At 43.0% G+C, this 22,094-nt stretch overlaps 1 protein-coding gene across 1 annotated transcript in view; it reads left to right on the plus strand.

Annotated features, from left to right (window-relative positions):
- adamts18 (ADAM metallopeptidase with thrombospondin type 1 motif, 18) overlaps positions 1-22,094 on the plus strand; it is a 60,698-nt gene that overhangs the window by 16,318 nt on the left and 22,286 nt on the right. The window contains exons 5-16 of the mRNA XM_054616177.1: positions 31-245; positions 903-986; positions 1,089-1,248; positions 2,903-3,008; positions 3,730-3,867; positions 3,976-4,129; positions 6,056-6,151; positions 7,274-7,422; positions 14,251-14,423; positions 15,439-15,569; positions 16,285-16,408; positions 16,756-17,000. Coding sequence (XP_054472152.1) covers positions 31-245; positions 903-986; positions 1,089-1,248; positions 2,903-3,008; positions 3,730-3,867; positions 3,976-4,129; positions 6,056-6,151; positions 7,274-7,422; positions 14,251-14,423; positions 15,439-15,569; positions 16,285-16,408; positions 16,756-17,000 — 1,775 coding nt within the window. The remainder of the gene's footprint in view (positions 1-30; positions 246-902; positions 987-1,088; positions 1,249-2,902; positions 3,009-3,729; positions 3,868-3,975; positions 4,130-6,055; positions 6,152-7,273; positions 7,423-14,250; positions 14,424-15,438; positions 15,570-16,284; positions 16,409-16,755; positions 17,001-22,094) is intronic.

Consider the following 22,094-nt stretch of genomic DNA (forward strand, 5'->3'; position numbering starts at 1 on the left):
TTCCTTCCTCTCCCTTTTTTGCCCTCCTAGACGCTCCCAAGCCTCCCGCTGAGGACAGTTTCATCATGCCGGACGAGTTTGCGGTACCTGAGGCGGAGGGACCAGGAAGGGCGAAGAGATCGGCCATCAACTCCAACAGGGTGGGGGGTCTGAACGTGGAGACCCTGGTGGTGGCTGACAGGAAGATGCTGGAGAAACACGGCAGGGACAACGTCACCACCTTCGTCCTCACCGTCATGAATATGGTGAGGGTTAGGAGAAGGGAGGAGAGGGGGAAAGGAACAGGTGTCATGGAAAATACGAGACAGTGATGGTTCGAATACGCACTTTCTCTCTCTGTTTTTTTTGCTGTTCTGTTCCCTGTTTTACTCCCAGGAGGTGATCATTTTCTCTAACAAGGGAGATTCAACAGGCCAGTACAAACTGCAAAGGCAAGGGTCACGTGACTGGACATGTTGATGAAATTAGACTGCTACAAATATGTTTCAAGTTTATTTATGAAGAACAGAGAAACTGGAAAGCTCTACTGCATTCTTCCTTTAGCTGAACAGAGTTTTGCTAACTTTCTTTGGACAGTTGTGATATTCACGATTAACCTTTGTCTGCAGTACAAGCAGACTAACAAGCAAGAATGGTTAAAAGTAGCCTACTGATGTCTTCAGTCTGTCTTCAAAATTGTTGCAAGGACATAAGGAAGTTCGACCTTTACCCTCCATATTTCTGAGTCCAAGACATTTTCAATGATCTAGGAAGTCTGCTGCTTCTACCTGTAAGCTAACCCAGAAAATAATAGCGGATGCATTTAACTAAAGGCTGAACAACGCACTGTTTCTGACAATAAGATCAAAGCACGGGACAATTATAAAACCATGAATATTCAATTTCTTTCAACTCTTTTGCAGGTCTCCAGCCTTTTCAAAGATGGCACCATTGGGACGGACATCAACATTGTGGTGGTCAGCTTGTTACTACTGGAACAGGACCCGGTGAGTTGATTAAAACTACAATTCTTCAAAAAAAATGTGTTGTTTTGCACTTATCGCTGATGATGGATTAATTCACTCTTGCTCTGTTTGTCATTTTTCCAGCTGGGCTTGACCATCAACCACCATGCTGACCAGTCCCTCAACAGTTTCTGTCAGTGGCAGTCGGGTCTGGTGGGGAAAGGTGGTAAGCGGCACGACCACGCTGTCCTCCTCACCGGATTGGACATCTGTTCCTGGAAGAATGAGCCCTGTGACACCCTGGGTAAAGACGGCTAACCATAACAAGCCAAACGTCCTATTTATTTAGCCAATGGGGAAGCATCAGTTGATAGCATGATGATGAGTATAATGACAGAGTTCTGTGAGATGTGGGAGCTGTCTTCCCACAATCCCTTGCTCACATATGTGTTGCAATTTTGGGTAGTAGACAGGGGTAGAGGTGATAGACATTACAACAAGGAGTGAAGGAAGTCTGACAGGTGCAAGCAGAGGAGGTTGAAGAATGGCACTCATTTGTCACTTTGACCAAAAGCTACATTTTATTGGGAGTATTCAATCTCTGTCGTAAACCCTAAAGCATGTATGGTTTTTAGAAAAGTGCAGACAAGAAACAGACATGAAAGAGGGCATAAGAAATGCAAACATCAACTTGATTAACAGTCACTTAAGGGGAAAAGAGCTCATTCAAAAGTATCCTGCCATGGTAGTCTGTCAAATCTGTGTAAAAAACAAAACAACCACACGTGTAAAACACCAAGGTCAGGATAAGCAAAGCCGAACAAAGAAACAAATGTTGACTAAGACTCGTGCCTCACCAATGCCTGAAGTGACCAGAGTTGCACTTTAGGATGAGCTTATGTTCAGTTTATGCATAAATCTTTACGCTTGTAGGAACAAAAGGCAGCTGGAACAACATCAACGCAGCCAGCTAAGCTTGACTAATACCATAATCATATTGCTTTCACACCACTTATTGTTAGTAATCTCAGAGCAGCACTTCATCTTATTAACTGCATGAGGTAAAAAAAAAAAAAGGTGAAAGGTGACTCATGGTTAGAATTTTTTAGTAACTGTATGCAACTCCTGAATGTATGGATTATCTGGGTGTTAAAAAAACTGTCTATTTAAGTCATATTCATCAACCATATAGTGAGAAGACAGTGTGAAAAAACAGGGACCACTAAATATTTTCATCAGCTTGTCTGTTAGAATAAATCCCACATATAGCACCACATATCTTGTTCCATAATGCTGTTGGGTCGACCATCAGCAGTTGTCGTCCTCTAAGCAGAACGACTATCAAAGTCCAGGAACAAACTTAAGTTTCGTTGGCCAGGGCTTGTGAGGTTGCAGCTGGTGTGAAATCCCCCTCCGTGCATTTATGTACGCAATATGCAAATATGAAAGATGTTTGTTGTCTGCCAAAATCTGTCAGATGTTCTAACAGGAAAAATGTGCTCAGTTTCACCACAGGGAAAAAGACAAAAGGATTATAGGGTTCGATGTTTGAATTTGTTATCCTTCAGCTTTTTATGCAGTCCGTAATAACTAAGGCCCTGTCTACACGTAGACAGATGTTTCTTTAAAACCCATATTTTCCTCTACTTTTTTAGTCATCGTCCACACGCAAACAGAGTTTTGGGTCACTGAAATGGATGTTTATTGAAACGCCTTCTGAGGTTTAGTTTGTACTTTGTACCTGTGTGGATATGTAAAACATCTCCCAAATTAGCGCATGCCCATATCACACCTTTCTCAGAGTCTTACTTGGCATGAGACTGTTCCTCAGAGGCCATTTTCTGCGTTTTAATGTGGATGGAGATATTTTGTCGAATGAAGGTTGTGTAGATATAATTCGATTTTGTATCTCATAATCCTAACGTCTTTTCGTTCGCCCTCTTGCTTTCTCAATGCAGGTTTTGCCCCCATCAGTGGAATGTGCAGCAAGTACAGGAGTTGTACCATCAATGAGGATACGGGACTGGGCTTGGCCTTCACCATCGCTCACGAGTCTGGACACAAGTATGTTTAACAGAATCTGCATCACAGCCGTCGTTATCACGCTTATGTTCGTTTCTGGACACCACACAGGTCCAAAACAGATCCATCTACGCCTTAGTGTCATCTCAGAGCGGCGCGGTGAACCAGTCACTATATTGGCTCTGTGCTGTGGCTGTGGTTGTAATTAATATATATTCTATCAAATGAATGTGGTCTGATTTAAAGAAACAAATATACTCTGAAATAAAAGCATTATGTAAGAGCATTACCTCATCCACTCCATGACACTTTATGAGAGAATAATGGAAACTGCCTCTGGCCACATGGCTCAGTGTTTGTGTTTCCATATGTTTCCACTGAGATAGAAGGCTGTCGATTTAATGTGTGGTAAAACTGAAACGCTTACAGTATGTCAACATGTCTATAAGATGCAATATCCTGATGAACTTTGCCAGCCTGAAACATGATGACTTAAGGCCTAAAACTGTTCGTCACGGATAAATTAACAAATCAGTACATGCTAAACATTTCAAAGTGATGAAAAAGTAAGTAAGTAAGCATCAGCAAGCATGTGTGATTTTCTGATGACTGAAGGAAGCAATATGTGGGTAAACAATGACATCAGTTTGATCATTCCAAGGATAACCTTCATGTTCTTTCTCTTGAAAGCCCCAACTTCTACTCCATGAGGAACTTGCATTACATATCTTTGTACCCTGGTTTTTTTCATTATTTCCTCTAGTTTTGGGATGATCCATGATGGCGAGGGGAACCCTTGTCGCAAGACAGAAGGCAACATTATGTCTCCAACTCTGGCTGGAAACAACGGGGTCTTCTTCTGGTCCACCTGCAGTCGGCAGTACCTCAGCCGCTTCCTTGGGTAGGCCTCATCACCTAGTGCAAGTGCACAAACACTCTCAACCAGTGCCAGTCCCAGTTGCCGTTGCTTTCTCCCTGACTGACACCATTGGTTTGCTGTGTTCACCAGAACAGCCCAGGCATCCTGTCTGGTGGACGAGCCCAAGCAGATCGGTCAGTACAAGTACCCTGAACAGCTTCCCGGGCAGCTGTACAACGCAGACACGCAGTGCAAGTGGCAGTTTGGTTCCAAGGCCAAACTGTGCGGCCTTGATTTTGTCAAGGTGAGCTCTTCACTTTATACATCGTTAGCGTGGCTGCTATAATCAAAGGTTTTTTTGGTTTGGGAAAGGGTTCACGCCTGAGGAACCCTCAGAGAATCATCATGTGACTGTGTAGTTCCCTTAAGCTCTATGGAACTTTATAGCATCTTTAAGCTCATTGTTTTCATTTTACCGTCCACAGTTTGGCTTTTTGGTTCACTCACTGCTCACATCAGTGTTGTTTTCACCGCAGGCAATTATTTTTACAGCAAAAAAATGCTACATTAAAGTCACTATATGCTGCTTCCCCAGCACCAAATGGCTGAGACAAAGTTAGCGACTTGCTGGTACACGAAGTGGAGCATTTAGCAGCTAAAAAGCAAGATATTTTTCTCAGGAGTTGAACAAAAAAGAATATTGGACTTACATTGACAAATATTCCCATAAACTCAAAATACTAGAGCTGTTCCATACCGGCTTGATGTGTAAAAAGGCAGCTATTTCATAACAGTTAATCAACCATATCAACTGAAAAGGTGATGATATGTTGAACGTTTTTCTGCTGCTGTTTCCAAAGAATATGTTATTGCAGGTTTAACTGGGTGGTTCTCTAATAATCTATGGAAGGTTTCCTTTTTGAGAAGGTTCGGCGGCATGTTATAGGTTCCAACAAAGAGACTATACACCAATGTAAGACGAGGAAGGAGAAGAGGAAGAATCATTAAACATACCCTGTATTGTGCAGCTACAGAGAACCGAATCTATGGCGGTATATGTGAATAGTCCTGGTTTTTCATGGACCCCCAACATTCCTACGGTAACATCATTCATGTGTCCCCTTTGCCTAAACTTAGACTTGTCCCTGGCAATGCGATGGAGCCACCAGATCACACAGGGGCCGCGATTGTCTGCTTTACAGCGCTAATGGTGCGGCGCCTAATTGGCACTTTATTAATTAGCATGATCTTTGCACGACCACCTCGAACCCCCCCACATTTGACCCACCTTTTATAAATGCATTCTACAAACTGAATGGGAATCCTCAGCCTTTACCCCCTTCCCCCCAAAGCCTTGTGGTATGGGCCTTTATGTTGGGTGCATTCACTGGTGTTTATTCACATGTAAATGCTGTTTAATATACGAGGGGTGTATCCTCTCCGGCCTGTAATTGCTGGGAATTCGACTTTGCCAAATCGTATATATGTGACGGATTAGCACACACGTCATCGTCTTGGCTATTCACGATTTCTCTAAATCCCTCCTATGTTTCCCTAACAGAAGATCAAATACTACATCTGCATTTGGGTACAAGTCAGTGGGTGGTAAATGAACCTACACGCTGATTAGCAGATTTGGGGCTGCCTTTCACAGTGTTTTTTGTTTTTCTTTGTCCCTGATAGGCTCATATAGAATGATTTTCAGCAAGCTGGTATGGCTGTCAATCACCTGCCGGCCGTCAGAGAATGAAGACAAAGACTCAAACGCACACCGGAGCGGCCTCTCCTGCTCCCTCCTCTCTGGGTTCTCTCTTGTTGTCAGTTGCAGTTGGGGGGGGGGGGTTGCCAGACTCTGCCGCCTGTCTTTCGACCTCGGCTCTCCCTCTGTGCTCACTCGCTCGCTCTGTCTCTGTATTGTTGGGTCAGATGACACATGCAATTATAGCCCGTTTCATTAAAGAAGTACAGTGATTCGATTTGACACCGAGGCTTTGTGGGGAAGCTTATCCCCGGCGGGGGTTTATTGACCAGCGTGATGGTGGTCCTGGCATGAAGCAGGTGCTGGCGGGTCAAGGAAGAGGAGAGAGGGGAGGAAGACGATGCCAAAAGGCTGTCAGTGTACAGGCATAAAGAAAACCAATGATGGCAAAAAAAAAAAAAAACAAACAACACACTGTATCTGATAGACATCTCATACTGTGTGTGTGTGTGTGTTTGACTTGTTTGACAGGACATCTGCAAGTCGCTGTGGTGTCATCGCACGGGGCACCGCTGCGAGACCAAGTTCATGCCTGCTGCAGAAGGCACCAGCTGTGGACCTGACATGGTGAGGAAATGTCTTCTTTTTTGATGATACATATTAAAGATTACATAAAACATGCACACAGAAATGAAAAAAAAGTCCAACATAGCAATTCCAGTGGAGAAAACTCGATGCAGCACACTACGGCCGATAAAACATGAAAAGTGATTTATTTATTATTTAGAAGATCGTCTTCAAACTTTCAGCGGCATTAAATCAAACATTTACAGACTCAATCATCAAAAAATCAAAAAATGATACTTTAAGTATATTGTGATTTATTACAACCTGGGATTTGGGCTATTGGTAATAACACTATATTCATTCTACTAACTCTCGGTAAGAAAGAGAATAAACCTAGACCCCAAATGCTTAACTGTTGCTTGAAACAAATCCCTAGTTAATCATAATTATATAAGAGAAAATGTCTTCCAAATGATCAGTTAAAAACATTCATCACAGTTTACAGGCCGACTTTCTGATTCAACAACTTGTAAGTGATGTGCTATTTGCAGCTGTTTACACACTTTTCCCGTGTAACAACAGATTATTACTGACATTTTGGGTGCCTTAGATAAATCTTCTGATGTCATGGTGTTTCCAGATTGCAGTAACTATTTCAGTGAGTGAAATGTTTCTAAAACGGTTAGAAATAATAATGACTGTGAGTGTAACAGCTGATATAGAAATGAATTGCAATCTTCTTTTAAGTCAAAGTATTCAAACTTCCCTTGAGCCAAAGTAAATCTTTGCTTAAAAAGCAGCTCATGTGCCTGCATGTACCTGCAGAAGCATTTTCTGCGTCTCCCAGCTGGACAAGCAGAGAGCTGCCATACCTCTACACATCATCCAAAGATGATATTTAAAAAAACTGAGACGTGGTGATGTGTGTGGATTGGCCCGGGTGTGGTGCGTGTGCGTGTGTGTGTGTGTGCGTGTGCGTGTGCGTGTGTGTGTGTGTGTGTGTGTTTGGGCTGTAGCTAGACAATGTGGGTGTCCAGGTGTGGTGCCGGGCATTTATCCAAACCAGGAATCTCAGTTCAAGAAACCCGGGTGCCAACTCTCAAGTTCTGATAAGAATGCTATATGTGTGCATCTTTTTCCTCCTCCTCATTCATTCCCTTCTCTCTCTCCCTTCTCCTCCAGTGGTGCCGGAGGGGTCAGTGTGTTAAATACGGGGAGCACGGTCCTAGGGCGGTCGATGGCCAGTGGTCGGCCTGGTCTCAGTGGTCTGACTGCTCCAGAACCTGTGGAGGAGGGGTCATGTACAGGGAGCGCTCCTGCACAAGCCCGAGGTATACGCACTTGCACACACTCAGACCGTCATCTGATTCATCCCCTACCTTTTTAATGCTATCAACTAGCCAAACAGATGACAAAGTGATTCATGTTGTCATGTAGCCGCTTCTACAATGAACATCTGAGTTTGGGCCAGAGAACAATTCTTGAAAGCTTCATGTTCCAAAATCCTTCCTTTCTGAACACCTGAAAGCGCAGTCTGCCAGGTAGCTGTCAGCACACACACACACACACACACACACACACACACTCACACACACACACATGCGCCACATAACGGCTCTCATCAGTCAGGCTGACAGTCCAGACGGACAGACTATGTCTCCCCGGGCTCCAGCAGAGGAAAACCTCCTAATACCATGCTCTTTTTCTCTGGAAGCTGCCAAGACGGTCAGCAAACATCCCCCTTTGCAGCTCACTCACACAAACATAATCCTGCAGACCCAGATCCCACGGTGCATATCTCTTTGTGAGCAAAGGCTCTGTGCATGTCATTACAGGCACGAGAGAGAGAGAGAGATCCTCAGTTTAAGTGTTGTTTCATAACCGGCGTAAAAAAAATTGCAATCCTTCAGAAGAATCTGGAGATTATTTGATGTTTTAGGCTTTTATTTCACAGATTTCTAGATTTATTAGAAATATTACGTTTAAATCATTCAGTCAATGCTACGTACAGATGATTGATTGTCTCGGCCCGCAGAAGACAGGCCAGAACCGACCAGACTAGACCTTTTGAATTTAGCGAGCAGGATGTCTGCGATGAGATATTTAGGCCATGAATTCATTTCCAGATCATTCATGCCATTTCAGCCGCTCCTGCCTCTTTCTTTGTAGTATTTGTAATCCAAAGTCCGTTTTACAGGGCATACTGACATTATGCTGTTGATTGAGCCAGTTCCTTGAAAAATGGCTGCTTGTACTAGTAATTCCCTCTGTACTTAACCTCAGGAAGAGACGTGATGGGGATGGGGAAACCAATAAACTAAAAATTTTTTTTTCTTTACACCTGTGGGAGCCATGGCCAACCAACAGGAAACAAAGTAGAAAGCAGAACTCTTATTCATGCATGAGCACACACATACAACACGTACAGTATAACCAAACTCTCAAACCCCACTAATAAGGATCATGACTGATGGCTAACATCCGAGGCCACTGCACCACCTTGATTGGTGGACAGATCTAAAAACACATCACAAAGAATCTGCTGTTTGGTGTTGAACTGTTAATGATTCCCATCATTTAGGAATTAGTCATAGCAGGTTAGATCATAGTGGCATGTCACATCCAATCCTACATGTAAGCACCTGTGTGTTTGGATGTGTTAAAGTGCAGGTGGAAAGACAATGATTCAAGACACATCTTCATTACTGCTACCCCTGGATATATACCCCTGGATATATACCCCTGGATATATATATATATGTATTTTAGCCAAGTAGAGTCTGCATATGTGACCTGAATATGAGAATGACTTCATACCATCATCTGTTCATCCAACATAGTCATTTACACAGCCTCCATGGTTGTCAATCACACACATAGCAGCCCTGGTGCACATGAACGATGTACTGCTGTACAATAGTCAGCCTCAAGAAACTGCATTTATTCAAAACTCCTCAACTTACATTTCAACTGCCACAATCTTTAACTCTTCAACTGACTCTTCAACGGCCTTCAGTGGTCACACATTAACGGATATTTTAAACTGTGTTCAACTCATGTGGCCCATATCTTAATAAGAATAATAATAATTATGGATTTTATTTATATAGCACACTTTAAAATACAATGAAATCGCAAGGTGCTTAACAGGGTAAAACAAGCAATCACAATAAATCAAATATGATAGTTAAACGCTTAAATCAGAGATAAAATAGAGTAATAAAAAAATAATTTGAAAAAAATAAAATAATTGTGCCATTGACCAATAAAAACCTGGTCTACAGTCTACGATGCTGTATTTTCCTGCTATTTAAAGGGCACATTATTCAGATAGTAAGATGCGCCTACAGTTTAATGTGGAAATGTTTTATTCATGTTAAGGGAAACACCAAATCCCCTGTCACACAAAAGGAGGCTCCCCCACACATGTTTGTGTCAGAAGGAGTATTTTTTTTTTATGACTCGTGTGGAAGGTGCACACCTCCGTCTGCACTGCTGTCCTCATCCCTCTGTCTGTCTCTGTCTCTGTGTGTGTGTGTGTGTGTGTGTGTGTGTGTGTGTGTGTGTGTGTGTGTGTGTGTGTGTGTGTGTGTGTGTGTGTGTGTGTGTGTGTGTGTGTGTGTGTGTGTGTGATACTGGGTTTGGCGTGATAGTTTAAATGTAAGGCTGCTTTAAAGTTTGCCGTCCCTCCCCCCCCTTAAAGGGCTGTGTTTTGAGTCCTAGCTGGAAGCATGTGCATTAATGGACAATGCCAAAAACACACCTATTATCAATTACAAGACTTTATAGAACCCATCTGGCTCTTGTGTGCGATCTGAGCCATTTAACTAGCGAAAGTGGAGTTGTACATGTCCTAATTACTACTGGGCCATGCACTTCAGATCATGCACTATAGATCATTTAAATAGGGCCCTTACTCTTCAATTCAGTATTCAATAGTTATTTTGCAACTGACAGTTTCACTGCTTTCATTTCTTAGTCCTTGTCATGTGCTTTCCGTGAACACACTTCAACTGCCATCTGAACTCTGTTTATCACTACAGAGTACAGGAGACTGCCCTTTCAAGTCTCAGGTCTTCACCTTTGGAAAAAAATCATTTTTCAGCTTCCATAACTCCCACAACTCCCAGTGTTTATATACTTATTACTCCAACTGCTTTCAGTGTTTACACTTCGGCTGACACTTTAACTGACATCATCTGTCAGTTTTTACTTTTGAACTTGCACTAATTTCTTCCAGGACTTCAACTGACTCCAGGCCAATTTATCATCTTCACGTTCAACTCCTTTCTGGGCTCTATCTTCATTTGAATCTTTGACTCCTTTCAGCACTTTTCACCCCAACTGATAATACTCATTTGTATTGACACTTCAACTTACACTTCATCACTGAATGTCTAACTTCTTTCATCACTTCTATTTTAACTACCATTTTAAACTTATTTAACTGATTGTAAATCGACTCCCAATTCAACTATGACTTCAACTTATTCAGTATTTCAGCTATTTCAAATGTTAAAAATGTTTTTACTCTTTCACTGGCTTCATCACTGACTGCTTAGCAGACAGACACTGATGTAGATATTCCGTCCGTCACAGCCCACTCGTCTCTTAATCCTTGTGAGGGATCAAAGACCAAAAGGGTTCAGAGGGAGGCGGCCCTCATATGATACACATTATACACCAGAACTGGCAGACCAAAAAGGGCCACAGAGTCCTTTTTAAACCAGGTTAGCTGTCAGGTTCATTTATCATTCCTGTGTCACTAAAGAGCGCTCGGAGCAGCAGCTGCCTGAAAATGGGTCGGTGCTTCAGAACGCCGGTCACCGGGACAGAGAGGGGATGGAAAGATGGGGAGGGCAAAGTCAACTAGTTGTCAGATCCCTTGGACCTGTCACCATCCTCAACACACACTACCACCAGAAGACACTCGGACTGTATCCCAACTGCGGCATGAACCCCTGAGTCACGTTTTAGTCCCTGACTCAGAGTGTTTGTCCCCAGTAATCTCTGCGATTATTTTAATCTGAGCAGAACAAGAAGGATTAGCCCAAATCTTCATCCCCAAACTGAACTGTCTGGACACTATGGGTGCTATTCATCACTGACACTATTTAAACATATCATTTCTTGTCGACTTGGACTATGTATAGATAAAATGTTTAAATAACAGATGTGAGAATCCATGTCTTGAATTTTAGACAAAATCCAACCGAATCCTAAATTATTTGAAGTGGGCCGTACGGACATGACAGCTTCTTGTACGTTTTCACCTCTGCCCTCCTACAAAATCTTCACTCAGCAGGAACGGTCTTAAAAAATCATTTCATTTGATTCTGCACAAACTCATCCATTTCACGAGGCCCGCATGTATCTTTCGGGGTAGTCTTGTAAAAGAGTTCTATTGGATCAGCAGATTAAAGCTGAGCCATCTAGGAGTCGCTCCCAGACGGAAAATGAATCTTTTTCGTCCGTCCATCCCTCCACTTCCCTGTAGACCACCTGCCAGATCAAACACAGTCAACCTAATCCTCACCAACAAGCCTAGGAGATTAGGTTCACGCTCTTGACCTGGTTTTGTAGGGAGCACATTTTGTCGCACACTCCATTTGAAGAGAGCGGGGGTGTACGATGAGGGGGAGATGGTGCCTTGTTTGGTGTAGTCTCCCGGTAGACTCGTAAAGGGGATTTGCTTGGCCCGTTGTAGAGCGGCAGAATAAGGATCTATTTAGGAAGTTATGGGAGAGGCTAGGGAGGGAGGGAGGGAGGGAGGGGGGACGACGACTCATGGAGAAGACAAGACTAGACATGATGACCTCTGACCTACAGTAGTTCAGTCTCAGCTTCTGTCGCTGGGCAGATTTACCGGCCTCCATAGGCATTGAACCATCCTTAAAAGCCATGAGGGCTGCGTTGGAGTTAGGGTGTGGAGACAGAGGAGGAAAAACTGAAACACAAAAAAATGAAATTTGACATATCTGGTTTCTGTCTTGTTGGAAGAAGATTTACAGTTGCAATGAAACTGGATGATCTAGTGAAAGGAGAGGAGCGGAGAAAGACAAAGAAGAGAAGAGGTTGATAAACCAGCAGGGTTGTGAAATTCAGGGCCAGGCTCTCCATAATCCAGGTTTTCCATTCAACTTTCTCAAGTAAACTGTCCCTTATCCATGCTCGTCTCTGATCAGAAGGCCTTGACTGATTCAGTATACAGTGTAGTCCCCCACTGGCCTGCCGTAAGCACATTACCATATGGGCTGCATTTGTCTGCAGCTAAGTCTTAATGGGATCAGGCCTACAAAAAACCTGGGCCAAATCCCCCCCGACTCACCAAGGGAAGCGAGATCGGTACCGAGCAGCTTTACACACACACCTTGAGGAGCTTCATCACTATTGGCAGCTAGGAAACTGTTTGATTGAGTCCAGGTCTGGGTGGAGGGGATGGACAGCTTGGAGTTGAATAACAATGCAGTGAAACAACATGAAGTTTTGCTTTGGATTGTTTCTGACATCCCCCTTCATTCAGACGCGTTCAGTACTTTTGCATCGGCGCAAGAAATCCTTAAAAGAAATATGCCTCCAGTTGCATTCTGCTGCTGGTGTTAACCGTCAATCGTTTTTTTCAGTTCCTCTTCCAGAGAGGCTCATTACACTGTAACACTTAGTGAATGGTTTTTATTGGACGTGTTTGATCAGCATGGTTCCCTAGTCTCTCTGTCTGTGCTGACCACTTTGGTAAATAGCTAACTCAATTTTCTCTGCTGGTGGTTGAGTTGGAATGCTCGGCATGAGTCTCGCAAGCCGGAGAAGTCAGACGTGGTATCCTTATATTCACTAAATGTCAAGACTCTGCTTGCCTTTTCTCTCAAAATGGTGATGCGTTTATGGTTTTTAATGGCATATTAAAGCTCCAGTACCTGCTTATGTTCTGTAGCAGCTATTCACGTGTGGTTAAAGAAACGTTGATTTGGGATAGTGTGGAAACATCTGATACGCTATGCAAACCTCTATTTGACAGTCCAATTAAACCAACATGATCTTTAATCCTGTAACTATATGTAAATATACTGCCACTACATTGATGTATGAGATGTAATCACTTTAGTGAGTTAAGGTAGTTATTTGTTATGGATGAAGGGAAATGTAAGAGAGAAACTCTTAAATGACACCATCGTGCTCTAAAAGACTTTTTCTCGGCTCATCCGTCACAACGTTTGGGCGATGCCGGTGTGCAGAGTTGCCTTGTGTAACCTTTAATATGACCTTTTAAGTCTTCCTATAAACAGAAACAAGTTTAAATTCAGTGTTTCTCACTTAAACAAATGCTGTGAATCCTTGAGGTGTCATAAAAGCTAAAATGTCTTTTTTATTTATATTTGGCAAATGTTCTAGGCAGCACAACCTTATACCTTAAACAACAGAATAGGTAAATTGCCAAAGACTCCCAAAACCACAAATATGACAGTAAAATAAGCCAACGTTGACTTCACACTGGAAGCGAACAGCAGTCTCCTTGGTGAAAGTCCTGTGTTTGTACGACCCATCCACTTACAACAATACTACGCAAACAAAACTTTTTCGCTCTTTATACTACGTCACCTGACTTTACTCTTTTGCTCCGTTCATAATTGTTACGGACACTAGTGGTTGCACCGTAACGATAAACATAAAGATGGGTCATAATAAGCTGCTGGCCAAGACCATCGCAACCTTCTCTATGGGAGGACAGTCTAGTTCTAGAGCTCTCTAGTTGGCTTTTTGTAACCCTATATACTTTAATCAGGTCTGCATAATGCAACCGGTTTTTAAATAAGTAACGCTGCTAGTGGTCAAAGCCTCCACAGGGGGCCTTTATGCATACACGTGTAACTTGAAATTAAAAGCCATGTGAAGTATGTGTAGTAATGAGTACAGGCACTAGCCCAGTTCATCCCAGCCCCATGCGCGTTGTCGGTCTTGTTCCCTGATCAGCTGGCTTCATCCTGTCTGCAGCAGCAAAGCATTAGGGAACTTTTTGATCTCGTGCTGTAGCTGGAATGATTTGTGATTGGCTTATTGATACTTTGTACTAGTATGCTAATGATCAACAGACCTGTAAACCTCTTCACCTTCTTCTTCTTCTTCTTCTTTGTCTCCTCTCTCTTGTCCTGGCTTCCACCCAGACCACAGAACAATGGTAAGTTTTGCTCGGGCTCCAGCCGTCTCAACCAGCTGTGCAACACTCGGCCGTGCCCTCCTAACTCTGTGGACTTTCGGGCCCAGCAGTGCGCCGAGTACAACAGCAAGCCCTTCAGGGGCTGGTACTACAAGTGGAAGCCCTACACCAAAGTGGACGGTAAGGTGATCAGTTTATATAAGACCCAACAAGTACAAAGTCTGTTCTGTCTTGTGGCTCGTTGCATCATTTGCCCGGAGGTTGTTTTGGTTGTTGTTTTTCCTTCTCTCTTCTCCCGTTATTGAGACATCTTTTTGTATCGGTTTTTTTTTTTCTTCTCTATTGTAAAAAGAAACAGTATCCAAGGATTATGAAGACATCTTCACTGTATTCTTGGCACATAGTGTACAAGGAGAGAGACCCTCATTGTTCAGAGAGCACAGCGCTGCTAAACGCACAGAGAATTTCAGATTGCTCAGTGCAAGCTTTTTCTTGTCTTAATTCCGTAGATCTTTTCATTCCGAACCCTGCTACACTCTGCAAGGCCTTAATCTTTTTATAAAGTGTTTCTGTAATGCCAACCTCTATTTACTGCTGCAATGATTAGGGCCAAAAAGCTGGAGGAAACTATCACTCTGTGTAATGTGCATGGGAGACATGTAGCCACCTGCACCCTCTGACACAGTGGGGATGGATTTAAAAAGGAAGCCTACGGGGCCAGCTTTGTTACACAGAGCGAGGGAGAGGGTGAAGTGAAGGGGAGCAGTGTGTTTGGCCCTGATCCCAGGCCTGTTTAAGCTGTTGATGAATGGGAGGTGATGTGGATAGGAACAGATTCTGAACTGCCTTCTGGGACCTTGGGCCAAGTCACCTTCACCGTCATTTATTTTAATCAAAGACGGCTGTAGAGACTTGTCTGTGATAACTGATCTGAACCACATAATAAAACTGCAGCCGCACATGAATACCCCTGGGTGCATTCATATTCAGTTCCTGTCTTTTCCAATTCAGCTTCATCAGGAGCTGTGCATACTGTGTGTGCGTGACAGGTTGCAGCATGGTACTGTTAAGTTAACCGAGACATAGAAGAACTTTGTTGCATCAGTAAAATTAAGTACCATTCCCTCCAAAAGTTTTTTTTTTTCATTTATTTTTTTGAATCATTACTGTATGTATCTGTATGTTCTGTGTGCAGATGAAGACATCTGCAAGCTGTACTGCATCGCGGAAGACTACGACTTTTTCTTCGCCATGTCCGGCAAGGTGAAAGACGGCACCTCCTGCTCGGAGCACAAAGGAGACGTCTGCATCGAGGGAGTGTGTGAGGTACACTGTCTGGATGAGGTCACCGTGCTGCACAGTCCAACTTCACAGTCCAACTCTTTTAGAAGCGATACCGTAACCGTTACCTTGGCTTTGGGTATCGGCTGATCTAGAGTAGAGATTCAATATCGGTGTTAAATCAATAAGCCGCATCCGGCTTGACCTAAACAGTGCTTTCCTAACTCTGTAAATCAAAATGTAACAAATAAACAAGTAGATGTAAATGTAAAGGTGTTGTATGTTTAAAACGAAGCAGTCATGTTGCTTGCCAAACCTCAGGCTGTTTAAGGAGTAATGTTTGCCAATATGACATATAATTCCTTATAATATGCACAAGGGCTTTATAATAAAGAAAAGTTGTCCCAGCATGAATTTTCTTTCAGCATGTTAAATGCAGATGTTAAAAACCTGGCTAATGAAGTGTAATAAGAGACCCTCCCTCGCTTTGTTTCAGTATTCTGTGTGTTTTTTTTAAAATTATTTCCAAAACCAAACAACTCTAACGTCAATGCAATAAATGTTTAAATGTTTTATTGCATATCCGTCTTTTCTCTGCACCCAATCTTAAGAGTAATGCTGCATCACCCCACCATGGCTACATTGTCCTTATAAACCAGATGTGAAAACAGATAGAATTATTGTCTCACTACGTACGTTTATTCCTCTTAATTCTACGTCCGTCCACATTCATGCCATGCGTGTTTTTGTGTGTGTGCAGGCCGTTGGCTGTGACCAGATCCTGGGCTCCAAGGCCTCTCTGGATGCCTGCGGAGCCTGTATGGGAGACAACTCCACTTGCAAGTTCTTCAAGGGCCAATACACCCTTCAGCACCGGGCTAACGGTAAGCCCGTCTTTGCTTGTTAGTGTGTCTGTGCATGTCAGCTAGCATAAACTTCTGCAAGACGAATGTAGACTCAAGCAGACAAACAGAGACATAGAGGAAACAAATGCAACTAATCCCACTTCATAATGGACTGATTCACTTCATCCAGTAACACACACACAGACACAGATAAACTCAACCGCATGATGGGGTAGAGCAGGGATAGCGGCGTGTTTGTGTGTGCATGGGTATTAGGATTGTATGATGAAACACGACAAAAGAGTGAGAGAACAGCAATAATGGAATATCTAGGCATGATTCAGTCTTGACTTTCCTTCCTTATCCTTTTTTTTTTTTCCCCCCAGAGTACTACTCTATGGTAACCGTCCCGGCTGGGGCACGAAGCATTCGTGTTCAGGAAATGGAGGTCTCCACCAGCTACCTGGCTGCCCGCTCCCTGAAGAGGACGTACTACCTGACCGGGGACTGGACTGTGGACTGGCCGGGCAAGTTCCACTTTGGCGGGGCGGTGTTCGACTACCAGCGCTCTTTCAACAAGCCGGAGAGCCTTTATGCCGCCGGTCCTACTAATGAGACGCTGGTGTTTGAAGTAAGCCGCCGCTGTCGTGTGATGTCGGTTTGGGGCAATTGACAGTGACAGGGTCCCTGGCAGAGCTGCCGCACCCCTCTGTTTTTGTTATACGTCTGGATATGAATAGGCTTGAATGAAAAAAGACGTTTCGGGGTGGTAGGGAGGACCGGGGTGGTTGAAACTGTCTGCAGTGCCTCTGTGCGATGCTAATTGTGTTCGGTGATTGGTTACGTCAGGGATGATCTGGGGATGGGTGGGTGGAGTGGAAGGCTTTAATCAGATAAATTGGGGGTTCAAACAGCCCGTCCTGTGCCGAGCTACCCTCTTTGTCGGCGAAAAGAAAAGAGACTTTAAGGCTAAAAAGTGGAAGAAGAAGAAGAAGACAAGAAAGGTTCGTGACATGTCAAGGATTAATTAAAATCAAAGTCAACAGTTTAAATGGGCGGTTCCCCCAGAACAAACTGTCAAAGGGAATTTAAGACATAAATCTCAATAATCACCTCCTCCCCTCGATCTGTGCCACCCGTGTGACTGTCCACTAAATGACATCACCATGCTTTAAAAATCCATTTAGCAGTCTGTCTGAACACGCTTTAAATATTTCAGTGCTAAATAGTATCTAAAAACCAGGACATAACGAAAAGACAAATCTGCATGGTCACAGATACTAGTAACGGTAAGTGATACAAATATTTTTTTATTTAATTTAGTCGAACCAATCCGTTAAGAATCAATAGAATAGACAATAATAATAATAATAATAATGCAGACACCAGAAAGAGGCTAAACCAGCCGTTGTGCCACTTTCACCGTTCAGCTCAGCCTGCCTCTTGTTTATGCGCAGGGCAGCTACTTGGTACTGCCGGCTCCAGTGTAACACAGTCACGTGTTTGTCCCCGAACACACACACACACACACACACACACACACACACACACACACACACACACACACACACACACACACACACACACACACACACACACACACACACACACACTCAAAGCCATGGATGTGGCCCCCATGGCCACTGATCTCAAAAGTGCTTTGTTGCAGCCATGTGATTCATGGCTAATAGAGCGAGTAAAATCCCTAAGTCAACCGCCCCGTTAGAGGCAGGGGATGAAAAGTATGAAATGAGATGGTTGCTTTGAGTGGGATGTTCTGCACAGTATGCACATGTGATTTTTCTTCTTTTTTTTTTTTTTTTTTTTTTGCATCACGTTTGTAATCAGTTGTGTTTCAGAGACCGGAGCTTTTTGGGGGGGAGGGCAAGTCTTTACCCATCCTGAAGAAGAAGCAGAATGTGATGCTGGACAGGCCTGTCCTCCAGAGAGAAGAAACTAGTATTCGACAAGTGGCTGAGTCATTCTCCTTATGACTGTGGGGCTTAAGTGAAAGGTGGTGGGATGTGTGGGATGTTCTTCTCACATAACTTTGTCAGCGAAAGCATTTATTTTCTCTTGAACTCTGAACCTTAGGCGTGGAAACAGAAGTGGAAACCAGGTGAAGAGTAGACGTGGGGGTTTTTCTTCTCCTCCTCCGTGCACGGGTGAAGTGGTAGTCGTGTAAAAGCTCACCTCCCCTCAGTCCCTTGGGCTGCTGAAATACTGCGGTTAAAACAGGAAAGACCGGCGTGTGAATCCAGGACGGATACTGGTGGGAAATGTCCATTAGTCCTTACTGGTCACTTGTTTGACCATCAGGAAATGTCTGAGTGTTTGTTCTAGCTATTTTGGAAAAGAGATTTCTGTTTGCGGGCAGTTTGGAGGAGCAGTTGCTGTAGTTGGCGTTTGAACAGCTCATTGTTGTCTCCTGTGAGACGAATGCTTGCAGAGATGCAGACTAGTAACAACAATCTAGAAATGTCATTCCCAAAAGAGGTTGCAGGGTAAGTTCTGAGAAAACTTTGCAAAAATTCGTCTTCAGCAATTTCTGCATTTTGCAATGCCACAATCTTGCTCCAACTGAGCGAGAGATGATTCTGGATAGTTTATTTTTTAAAGGGAAAATCTTTTTTTTTAGCTTTCTGGCTTGTGGCTTTAGGAATGGAAATGTCAGTATGTGGAACATTTTGTCGGTCCAGACTGAAATATATCAACAGCTATTACATGGATGGCCATTGAAATGACTGATATTTCACTTATGATGTGATATATCTCAACATCTACTTGATGGATTTGCACAAAGTTTGGACACACATTAATTTCTGTGAACCCAGGTTTATGATGAAAATAACTTAGGAATTCCCATCAGCCTTGGCTCTACCTTGTGGGTAATGCTGATTAGCAAGGAGTAGCATGCTATAGCCTCAAAGAGCCGCTAGCACGATCATTACAATCACTTGTACCTTTGGCCTTCGTTCTTATTGGTCAACAGACTGTCACCTAGTTGAATGCAGAGTTCTGGGAACGTGACGACATCGCTAAAAACTCAAATGCAACAGCAGTGCTTCTTTTAAGAAGCTACCAGGTTAGTCAAACCTATGTGGAATGGAAATCAAAAGGGAAAAGGTTTAAGAGTCCGTAAGCTGGTTTGTCGACCAACCTCCTGGTTCAAGTTTGACCTGCAGGACTTGCGGAAAGTTGTGCATGCGCACAGTTTTCCTGAGCAATGACAGATAAATAGGGACAGGCACTTTCTTGCCCTGTCATATTTGATGGAAGCAATGCCGCTGCATTCCCACCACTTGCGAGTACAGTGTTATCATTCAACCAATAGAAACGATTACCAAAGACCCAATTTGTAAATATTCTTTAAAGAAGAGACTTCGCTGAGTCTGACAGAGCTCCTCCTGCTTGTGTCCATGTGCCCCAGTCATACATCTGCTGCGGATCTGCAGATGACACCAGCATAATCTCTATAAGTATGTCCTGTAATTACAAAAAGGAGAAACAGGGTTGATGGAGTGAGAAGGATAGAGAGAGAGAGAGAGGAGGGAGAGTGAGATTAAAAGATTAACAATTCTGCAATTGAACTCTTTTGATGTGAGAAGTTAAGGTCAGGGCAGGGGGACTTTAACTGCAAATGGAAAGAGCCAAATGAAGGAAAGCGAGTATTCTTTTTTTTTTTTTTTTTTTTCCCACTGCTGATCTTCATCTGTTTCACACATTCTACTTAACTGGCGCTGTCACCAGAAACCTTAGAGAGTACGTGGGGGAGGGTATACACATCAATCACTCGCAGACCCTTACTCAGCTTGAAACTCTCCAAGAAAAAAATAAAAGTGAATAAGAGTGTGAGCGCAAACTGTGACAAGGTGTTCACATATGTACAGCTGCTCAGCTGGTAGGGGGGGAGGAAGGAAAGGAGGGATGAAGCAGCTAACAAGAGGATGAGGAACATATGGCTGAGGTCTCTGAGGATACCAAGAAGGATTATTCCCTCTGAATTGACATTCTTGTGGTATGGCGAGAGCGACGTCATGCCAGTCCAGGGCAAAGCATTCTGGGCCCGCTTGTGAGGTTGATATCTGTGTCTGCCACATTCTAATTCATCATCATCTCATCTGACTTGATGAGTGGTGTGGCGGCTGGGTTGTGAAAACCTAGACATGCTGTGGTCTGATGTTGTACTGTAGGGAGACAGGCTCCCATCAATCACGCATCGGGAACTTGGCGGGTACATTATTCAGAATTTTTCTGGGGGAAATTAATGTTTCTTTCAATATATGTTATTTTTCTATGAACCATAGGAGTCAAGTTTCAAAGCATTTTAGGATAGTGCATTTTAACTGACAACTCACGAAAGGCATAGAAGATTTTTTTTCTCTTATCTTGCGTCAGAATTTTCTAAATACAGATACATATTTAAAAAAACAGACCTTTTTGATTTCTCAAACTCTTAAGATTTTTTAATTTAACAATTTACAACTAATTCACTTTGCTTCCATCCTGCAATTTTGCTTCCACGGCAACGTTTTCCTTGTCTGCAGTTTTTTTTATGCACACTAATTAACTGCAAAAACCACCACATGTTCTAGGAGTTAATGTCAAATTCAATTATGTGACCCTTAAAAACCAAATGACTCATTGTTTCTACAGCTTGGATGGGCCTGGATTAAAAATGAATATCTGGTTCTTTGCTAAAAAGTTGAAGGTACAGGCTTGTGGGCAGGGTTGCCAGGTCTGTGTGACAAAACCAGCTCAATAGGCAATTAAAATTCAATTCAATTCAATTCAGTTTATTTTGTATAGCCCAAAATCACAAATTCCAAGTTTGCCTCAGAGGGCTTTACAATCTGTGCACATGCGACATCCTCTGTCCTTCCCTCACATTGGCACAGGAAAAAACTCCCCTAAAAAACCCCTTTAACAGGGAGAAAAAAGGAAGAAACCTATGGGAGAACGACAGAGGAGGGATCCTTCTCCCAGGATGGACAGAATGCAATAGATGTCATGTGTACAGAATGAGCAGCATAACAGAGATACAACACATTCAATGTATTTGACATAATGATTCATATAATCACAGTAGTAAGCAGAGTAACGAAGGAAAAAATTACTACTTAAAAAAGCAGCAATGACTATAGTAGAATTAAAATAATGATATAGGGAATAATATTAGTAATGTGACTAATAATAATAATAAAAGTAGCAGTGGATGTCAGCCGGGTCACAGCAGGAGGCACGACTACGGTCCAGGTACCACAACGATTCGTGGAAACCTGGGTGAGAAAGCAAAAAGGGCTTCAGGGTGGAAGTAAAGCTAATATGCGTAATGGTACAGGTAATAGTAATAGTAATGTGACTAATAATAATAACAGTGGTAGTAGCAGTAGGTGTCAGCAGGGCCACAGCAGGAGGCACGACCACAGTCCAGGTACAGCCACGATTTATGGAAACCTTATATAAAACCATCCCAAAGGCCAATAAATTCACGCCAAAGACCAGCCCATCACCTCAACTCAAACATACCTGTGACAAACCATATTTTAAAGTCCAACAGCATTGCTTTCATTGCCAAATGTTTTGTAACATCTACAGAGTAACACCATCAATGTTTAGTGTGCCAGCTTGAAGCAGTTTCTCCAAAAACATTCTTTCATTTATAGGTCCTATTGCCTTGTGCAATTAGATATTCTATTATCATAAATGAAATATAGCTCTGTGA

The sequence above is a fragment of the Anoplopoma fimbria genome, chromosome 2 (assembly GCF_027596085.1).
Source record: "Anoplopoma fimbria isolate UVic2021 breed Golden Eagle Sablefish chromosome 2, Afim_UVic_2022, whole genome shotgun sequence".
Taxonomy (NCBI): domain Eukaryota; kingdom Metazoa; phylum Chordata; class Actinopteri; order Perciformes; family Anoplopomatidae; genus Anoplopoma; species Anoplopoma fimbria.